Genomic DNA, 9,583 nt, shown 5'->3' on the forward strand with positions numbered 1-9,583 from the left:
ATCTAAACACCAATGAGTATAGTCCCAGAGTCCTCAAACGTTCCTCATATGTTAAGCTTTCCATTCCTGAGGCCATTCTCGTGAACCTCCTCTGAACCCGCTCCAGGGCCAGTACATCCTTCCTGAGATATGGGGCCCAAAACTGCACACAATAATCCAAATGTGGCCTGACCAGAGCCTTATAAAGCCTCAGTAGTGCATCCCTACATTCAAGTCCTCTCAAACTAAATGACAACATTGCATTTGCCTTCCTGACTACTGACTCAACCTGCAAGTTTACCTTGAGAGAATCCTGGACTAGAACTCCCAAGTCTCTTTGCACTTCAGACTTCTGAATTTTCTCCCCATTTAGAAAATAGTCCATGCTTTTATTCTTCTTACCAAAGTGCATGACCTCACACTTCCCCACATTGTATTCCATCTGCCACTTCTTTGCCCACTCTCCTAACCTGTCCAAATCTTTCTGAAGCCTTGCTACCTCCTCAATACTACCTGTCCCTCCCTCTTTGTATCATCTCCAAACTTAGCCAGAATGCCCACAGTTCCTTCACCTGGATCATTAATGTACAATGTGAAAAGTGGCAGTCCCAGCACTGATCCTTGCGGAACACCACTTGTCACTGGCTGCCATCCTGAGAAAGACCCCTTTATCCCCACTCTCTGCTTTCTGCACTAAATGTGTTTCAATCAAATGGTTCTACAATGGTCCAGGGTCGATTACTGATGCTGGCAAATTTAATATTGACCTTGCTCTTTGTGCACCTTCTCTACAGCTCTAACATTGTGTTCCTCACTTTGTTCTATTACCCTTAAGCACTTTGCATGGTGCAATCTGCGCGTACTGCATGCAAAACAAAATTCGTCAGTGTGCCTAAGTATGGTGAAAAGCTTTGTTTACGAGCAGTACAGGCAGATCATAGTGAGCAAGGACAAACAGATCATAGGGTGGAAAAAAACTTGGACGGAGGTGTACAGGTTACAGGGCGTGCGCCAGGCAAGATCAACATTAGCAAGATCAGCATTATTTGAAGTTAGAGAGTCCATTCATCAGTCTAATAATAGCAGGGCGGAAGCTGTTCTTGAACTTACTGGTGCATGAGTTCAAGCTTCTGCAACTTCTGCCTGATAGAGGTTGTAGGAGAAAATTGCTGGAGTGCGATGGGTCTTTGATGATGTTAACAGCCTTTCTGCGGCAATGGGCCATGTAAAAAGAGTCCATGGATGGGAGGTTGGTTTCCGTGATGGTCTGGGCTGTGCACACAAACTTCTGTAGTTTCATACGGTCCTGGGCAGAGCAGTTGCCGTACCAGGCCATTATGCACCCAAACCGTATGCTTTCAGTGGTGCATCTATAAAAGTTGGTGAGGGACATTGTGGACATGCCAAATTTCCTGAGCCACCTGAGGAAGAAGAGGCATTGTTTTGCCTTCTTGACCGTTGTGTGTGTGTCAAGGAAGTAGTCCTCAGTCAAGACAAGGGAAACAACCTTCAGTCAGGGGGTCCCAGCACAGTAACTTAAGGGCAGCCACTGATTTCAGTCCAGGGGTCAAGACATCGTCACTCAGCAGCTTGGGGCACTCAGGGGTTCCATATCATGACATTCAGCAGAGTCTACCACTGTCAGTCTAGTAGGTCCAGGACAACCAATCTTGGGATTTAGGTGGGGAGGCAATGGCCTAGTGGTATTATCGCTGGACTGTTAATCCAGAGACCCAGACAATGTTCTGGGGACCTGGGTTCGAATCCCACCACGGCAGATGGTCGGATTTGAATTTAATAAATGCCTGGAATTAAGGGTCTAATGATGACCATGAATCCATTATCGATTGTTGGGAAAAACCCATCTGGTTCACTAATCTCCTTTTAGGGGAGGAAACTGCCATCCTTACCTGGTCTGGCCTATGTGTGACTCCAGACACACAGCAGTATGGTTGACTCTTAACTGCCCTCTGGGCAATTGGGGATGGGCAATAAATGCTGCCTAGCCAGCAACACCCTCATCCCTTGAATGAATTTTAAAAAAAAGTAAGTCATTTGGGGAACAACAAAGAGATCAGTCAGGGGTCTGGTCAGTCATCATTTGGGACTGTCAATGGATAGCCCATAGTCCATCCTCTGGTTTGTCCACTAAAGATCAAGACAGGAGAACAGGGAGCAAGTGCTCTGGTAGGGAAGCTGGGGAACTGGATAGTGGGAATTAGAGGCAGCATGCTGGGGTGCAGAGGGGAAAACAGCTGTGTATGGGTAACTGAACATATAAGGAAGAGAAATGATGGCGAATGGGAGGGAAAGTAGCAATGCAGGAGGAGGCTTTATTGACAGTCAGCACCACTTTGGATTTGATGGACTGACTGTGCATTTCTACGTCTGGCACAATGATGCAGTATGCCTGGGGCCCAGGGGTAAGACGGAGGTGAACCCCTTTCTTAAAAAAAAGGTTGGGTGGGAATGTCGGGAAGATCAAAGCTGATGGGATTGACAGGCAGAGCAACCAAGAAGGGAATTTGAAGATTCAAGGTATCCCCTACAGTGACTGACTGAGTCTATGACTCACTCCGTGAATAGTGACTGCTGCCCTTGCAGCATAGCTAAAAAGGCAAGTTTCAGAGAATAGTGTGAGAAATCTCAATAGGACTCCCCGAGAGAAACCATCCATGAAACTCACCAAAATTGACAGACAATTTTTTGTAAACTTTGTCCCCATGTCCTTGTCGTTATTTCCACCCATTTCTGCCACATCCAAGAGTTCTGCCAACTCTGGCCTCTCGTCCTGCAAAGCTTCACATGGAGTATCGGGAAAGTGAACAGATTACTTATAGGTTGTTATAGGTTTTCAACCATCATCTGGGGCTTCCCTTGCAGAATAAACAGTTCATACAAAATTTAGTGTAGTAGAACTAAAATGCTGCAATAAAAGAAATTACTCGTGAATTGGAGCTTTCATAGCAGAGGTTAAAATATGTTTTGTATGTGACCTGAATTACCACTCAAAGTCTGTTTGCTACAAGACTTTTGGGCTGTATTCTGAATTTTTTGTTGATCTGACCCTCATTCACATTCTTTGGAGAGCTATTGGTTTGTGTCTCTTCCCTTCCTCATTCACGTTTCTCATTTGCAGGTTATTAGTACTGCAGCAGTGCTGTCATGTAGCATTGTTCTTGCGGGCTCGTCATTGATGTTACTGAGTCGGAAGAGGCATGATAATGCTTACCAGATACTACAGCGTGACTCTATTTCCAGCAATACCAGTGAGGATCCTAGCCGAACAACAGCTACAAATGTTACTCCTGATGTAGAATTTGCAACTGGAGACGGTGATGGTCTGTTTGATTTAAATAACATGAAATGACAGATGTAGATTTATTCTCATTTTCCCCCTCAAGATACTATGTGCTCTTTATTTTCTAATTAAACAAAGATAGTATGCGTTGCTTCCCTGTATCTCACCTGTGTTCCGCAGAGGGTTTGCATTTTGTTTCTTTATTCACATTAGTATATTTAGCAGAATGTTGAATTTTAGGATTGACCTTAAAATCATTGAAGCTGGTAGGTTGAATGAGCATTTAGAGATGATCATTTAGTGATGCTGACTCAACACATAATCCCAGACATTATACAATATGGTCAATAGTAGTCAACACAAAAATAAGCTAAATTGGCTTGATACAGTAATATGTGGTGTTGCCTTTGACAACAAACACATTTGACATGTAAACTCCTACAAACAGCAATGTGACAATTACAAGGTGATCTGCTTTGATTGAGGGGTACATATTGACCAGTCATCAGGAATAACTCTCCTGATAGTCTTGAAGGTAATGAGATGGAATCATTTATATCCACCTGCTAGAGCAGATGGGCTCTCTGTTTAACATATCTGAATGTTGACATCTTTAACAGTGTGTTGAAAGGTGAATCCTTGCCACAGCTTGTAATGGTATAATTTACATCTTGAATTGCTACCACTATCCCCTTTCCTGGTAAGGATCTAAAGGGCCTACTTTGTCTAGTGTGATAGAGAAAATCTAGTAACTAATAGTCTAATGAGAAGTAACTTTTGCCTTAAACAAGATGTAGTTTATTGCGTGATATTGGGAGCAAGGTATGTTGTTATAATAGATATTATTACTGAGACCACAAAAGAAACATAGAAACATAGACATTAGGAGCAGGAGTAGGCCATTTGACCCATCGAACCTGCTCTGCCATTCATTATGATCATGCTGATCATCCAGCTCCAACATAGTATAGCATACGTACTCCATACAGCATACTCCATAGTCTGTTCCCGTCTTTCCCCCCAATATCCTTTGATCCCTTTAGCCCCAGGTTTTATATCCATATAATGTTTTGGCCTCGACTACCCTCTGTGGTAGCAAATTCGTCCGGTTCACCACTCTCTGGATGAAGAAATTTCTCCTCCTCTCAGTCCTAAATGGTTTACCCCATATTTTTACACTGTGACCCCTGATTCTGGACTCCCATGGCCATCAGGAACATTTAATCCTGCATCTACCCTGCCTAGTCCTGTTAGAATTTTATAGGCTTTCAGATTCTCCATTCATTCTTTTAAACTCCAAACATAATCCTAACTGCTTCAATCTCTTCTCATGCATCAGTCCCACCATCCCAGGGATCAGCATTCCCTCACCAAGGCCATGTACAATTGCAGCAAGACATTCCTGCTCCTGTACTTGAACCCACTCGCTATGAAGACCAACAAATAATTTGCTGCTGCATTTGGTGTACAAGGATGCTCAGATCTCGTTGCACATTTCCCTCTCTCAATTTATAGCCATTCAGATAATCATCTGTCTTCCTGCTTTTGCAACCGAAGTAGGTAACCTCACATTTATCCACACGTACTGCATCTGCCGCGCATTTGCCTAATCACTGTGCTTGTCCAAATCACGCTGAAGCATTTCCACATCCTCCTCAAAGCTCCTCTTCCCACCCAGTTTTGTGTCTTCTGCAAATTTGGAGATGTTACGTTTAGTTCCCTCATCTAAATCATAAATATATATTGTGAATATCTGGGGTCCTAGCACTGATCCCGTGGTACACACCAGTCACTGCCTGCCATTTGGAGAACGATCCATTTATTCTCACGTTTTGTTTCCTGTCTGCCAACTAATTTTCTATCCATCTCAATACACTGCCCCCAATCCCATCTTTAATTCTACACACGAATCTCTTAAGTGGAACTTTGTTGAAAACCTTCTGAAGGTCAACTCTGAGTTATGTCCTCGAACAATTCTGACAGAGATGTCAAGCATCATTTTCATTTCATAAATGTCTAATCCTGTCGCTATTTTTCCTAAGCGCTCTGCAATTAAATCTTTAATAATGGACTTGAGCATGTTCTTCATTAATGACTTCAGGCTGGCTTGTCTTTAATTCCCAGTTTTCTCTCTACCTTCCTTTTCAAAAGTAGAGGGATTACGTTAGCTAACCTCTATGCTGTATTATCTTTCTAGAGCCTATCGAATCCCCTATTTCTAGGGCCACTTTCTTAAGTACTCTGGGATGTAGATCATTAGGCATTGTGGATTTATTGGCTTTCAGTCCCAACACCATTTCCCTAATAATATGAATTTCCTTCAGTTCCTCTCTCACTAAACCCTGCGTTCCCCAGCATTCATATGATATTTGTGTCCTCCTTTGTAAACACAGAAATATAAATTTAATTGGGTCAGCGATTTCTTTGTTTCCCCCTTTATAAATTCCCTTGTTTCTATCTGTAGGGGAAACCTACATTAGTCTTCACTAACCTTTTTCTCTTCACATACCTATAGTAACTTCTGTGTTGGTTTTTATGATCCCACAAGCTTAACCTCAAACTTTTTTTTTGCAATCAATCCCTTAGGCCTCTCTTGCTGAATTCTAAACTGCTCCCGCTCCTCAGATCTGATTTTTTTTTCTGGCTAATTTGTATGCCTCTTGGATCTAATACTATCTCTAATTTTTGTGGTTTGGTGAACTTTTTACTTTTTTGCCAGACCAGAATAAACAATTGCCGTTAGATGTAGGAGCAGAATTAGGCCATTTGGCCAATTCAGTCTGCTCCACAGTTCGATCATGGCTGACATGTTTCTCAACCTCTTTCTCCTGTCTTCTCCCTGTAATTATTGCGTGAACTCTTTGAATGTTTGCCATTGCCTTTCCACCATCATGCCTTTGAGTAATTTTCCCCATTCTATCACAGCTAAGTCACACTTCACGCCGAAGTAGTTTCCTCCATTTAGACTCAGGACCCTTGTCTCTGAATCATCCACATCACTGTCTATCTTGATGAGGAATTCTGTCAAATTATGGTCACTCAATGCCAGGGGCCTCACACAGCTTGATTGCTGATTATTTCTTTCTCATTACACAATACCTAATCTAGGATGACCTGTTCTCTAGTTGGTTTTCAATTTATTGGTGTAGAAAACCATCCCGTATATACACCCGGAATTCCTCACCTACAGTATTGTTGCTAATTTGATTCACCCAATTGATATGCAGATTAAAGTCATCCATAATTACAGATATTCCTTTATTGCATGCGATGTTAGGCCTTAATTTTTCAAGATCCTAAGTTATTCTCTTGCCCAAGTCCATGTAGCATAAGCATTTTGGGCAGTGCTTAATGCACTCCTCAGCATAATCCTTTCAGACTCTTACACTCTAATACAACATACATCAGCTCTGCAGTGTTGTGTCAGCCTTAATTTTTGCATTCAGGCAACTTTAAGACTCAGATGCAACATTCCTACTAATTGAACCATGGTTAACATTATAACAGCATGGGCTTATTGCTGATGACTGCAGCCAATGAACACCATGGGGAGTGCTGACTACATGTAGAAATCATAGGGAACAGATGATCCCAGTATCCGTTTGTCCATTTTTAGGTGTTTAACAATTTAAACCCCACCCACATCCACCACCCTCAATCCTGAATGCTGTCTATCAAGAAAATACTCTATGCTAATTTAGGCACAATACCAGAGACCTGCCAGTCTTGATATAACAATACTCAACAAGCAGTCTGTGCCTACTAAGAAAAAATAGCAAAGGGTGAAAAAGTTGCAATAACTGATTTACATTTTGAAAAGATAAAACTGCTGAGAAGTATGTAAATGCCATTTTAGGTAACATTGGTACTAATTAGTTTGTGAATGTTTGCATTATTGTACAAAAATAATGAAATATTTTCAATGAAATTTTGTAAGAAAACAAAGATTCTTAGGTTTCATTTGAGAGAGCAACACCTTCAACTCCCATTGCTCACTTACCAACAATCTCATCAATTAGGGCTCATTCCCAACTTTCGCATAGTTCACCACCTCCTCTCATACTTCAAACTAATGCTGAAAATGTTTTGTTTTATTTTTCTGGTGTCAGCCTCCATTTGTCCAATTTGGACACAATTGGGGCCGTTGATGCTGGAGAAGAGTTGGACATTGAAAGTCACACATCCACCTTTTGATTTTAACACCTATCTCCTCACAACTTCCACCTGTGGTCCCCTCAAAGAAAATTGCTTATGTTTTCACTGGTCACAGTCTCCATGGCTAACACAGTGTGGAGCTGGAGGAACACAGCAGGCCAGGCAGCATCAGAGGAGCAGGAACGCTGACGTTTCGGGTCGGGACCCTTTTTCTGAGGAAGGGTCCCAACCCGAAATGTCAGCTTTCCTGCTCCTCTGATGCTGCCCGGCCGGCTGTATTGCTCCAGATCCACACTGTGTTATCTTAATTAATCAAAGGATTGGATTCTGAGTCATACAGACCATCAGTCGAGACCTACTGTTGAGGAGACCTAACGGTAAAGAGATAAGTGATGCAAGTGGAAGAGGGCTGGAGGAGGTCAGAGGCAAGAGACCACTTGCCCCACCATCCATGCCTCTGATTGCCCCCAGATTTAGGTTAAATGTAGCCCTCTCACAACCATCCAGCCAGGCTGTCCTGGTTTCGAATTGGGAAACCAGCTAATTTTCTTTCCTGCCAGAAAGGCAGGTAATTGTGAAGGTGGCAAACTGAAGCCTTTAAGCTGCTGATAATTGACCACTTAAGGGTCTCAATTGCTGGCAGGTCTTGCCCAGAACTTAGTAAGGTGGTGCAAATTGGGTGAGTATTTCCCCAGAATTAAATTACCCAAATATTTCTGCTTGTTGGCACCTCAAGGGAATGGGGAATTCCACCCATGTGGTGTAACAACTTCGGAGGAGATTGTGGATAAATTTCTTTAAAGTGTAAAACTAAACCGTACCTTTATTGGGCTTGAAGTGTCTCAGCTCCTAATTCCATATGTAAATCTTTATTTTATTTTGTTGGCGAGGTATGAAAATTAACATTTAAGCTGCTTCTTCACTGACAGAAGGATGTCCATGTCAGATGGAAATTCGAAGCACAATATGTTGTTCCAGCCAGCAAGTTCAGAATAATGACAGAAGTATAAATGAGGCATCGTTGAATGGTATGTTTTGTGAAACAATATTGATTGACTTTTGAAGTGTAACATATTAAATATTTTGATACTTAAAAGGAGCACAAAATACATATGCATACTGTAGGACTTTTATTCACAATGATCTAGAAATGCCTATCCAGCTGAATGTTGTGGTATGGTATTTAACAGGGAGTTCAGCAAAAATGCAACTGGTTTAAAACTTAAACAGGCTGCATTGCATGTCATGCAACCTTGTATTTGTGGCTGTTATCTTCATTTTTGAGTTAAATAAATGGATTTTTCGTTATGGGCTGATGCAGTATTTAGCTATTTCATCAGTAGATCTGGTGGTTTGAGTCTGATATTGATAAATTTTCTTCCCTGCAGTTAATAAAAAAACTCAAAACAATAAAATGGTAGCTGCTGTATTTACAATATGTTACTTATGATACATTTTGCAGCAGAACAATGTACAACATCATGCAACGCCGAAAACTGCGTATTGATACAAGAAGAGCAGCACTTACAGAATGCTGATCCACAGCTGGCCAGGCACGTGCTGCTGTGCTTACTTCTCATTGTAGGCTTGTTTGCTGTAAGTCTGACATTTAACGTTACCATTACAGGAAAGCAATTCATTTTAATCAAATAACAGAAATGTTATTTTATCATCCGTAGTTTTATCTTCTACCTTTCTCAGATTCCCTCCCCTTCTTTCCTGAAAGTTGTTTCTTGTTGAACAATTTTCCAGACAGTGCTAACTTTCCAGTGGTGTTCCCAAGGTACCCATCACAGAATGTCTACAGTGTGGAAGCAGGCCATTTGGCCCATCAAGTCCACACTGACCCTCCTGAAGAGTGTCCCACCCACACTGCTATCCCATCCCTCTAACCCTGTATTTCCCATGTCTAATCCACCTAACCTACACACCTGGATACTATTGGCAATTTAGTATGGCCAGTCCACCTAACCTGCACATCTTTAGACTGTGGGAGGAAACCAGAGCACCCAGAGGAAACCCACACAGACATGGGGGAAAACATGCAAACTCCACATAAACAGTCGCCCGAGGGTCGAAATCGAAAACGGAGCCCGCCTGTAATTTTCTGTCTGTGCTGCCGCTATTTTAGTCATTGCCATTTTCATT

The 9,583-nt window shown here is 42.0% G+C and overlaps 1 protein-coding gene across 10 annotated transcripts in view; it reads left to right on the forward strand.

The window, feature by feature from the left end:
* The window catches only part of LOC109919388 (integral membrane protein GPR155), a 62,481-nt gene that overhangs the window by 47,103 nt on the left and 5,795 nt on the right, over positions 1 to 9,583 (forward strand). For 5 of the 10 annotated variants that reach the window (XM_048599433.1, XM_048599427.1, XM_048599432.1 and 2 more), the window contains 3 exons: positions 3,119 to 3,320; positions 8,365 to 8,463; positions 8,898 to 9,031. In XM_048599433.1, the coding sequence (XP_048455390.1) occupies positions 3,119 to 3,320; positions 8,365 to 8,463; positions 8,898 to 9,031 (435 nt within the window). The remainder of the gene's footprint in view (positions 1 to 3,118; positions 3,321 to 8,364; positions 8,464 to 8,897; positions 9,032 to 9,583) is intronic. The other 5 variants (XM_048599434.1, XM_048599430.1, XM_048599429.1 and 2 more) reach the window with 4 other exon arrangements.

Source organism: Rhincodon typus, chromosome 7 (assembly GCF_021869965.1).
Source record: "Rhincodon typus isolate 14 chromosome 7, sRhiTyp1.1, whole genome shotgun sequence".
Taxonomy (NCBI): domain Eukaryota; kingdom Metazoa; phylum Chordata; class Chondrichthyes; order Orectolobiformes; family Rhincodontidae; genus Rhincodon; species Rhincodon typus.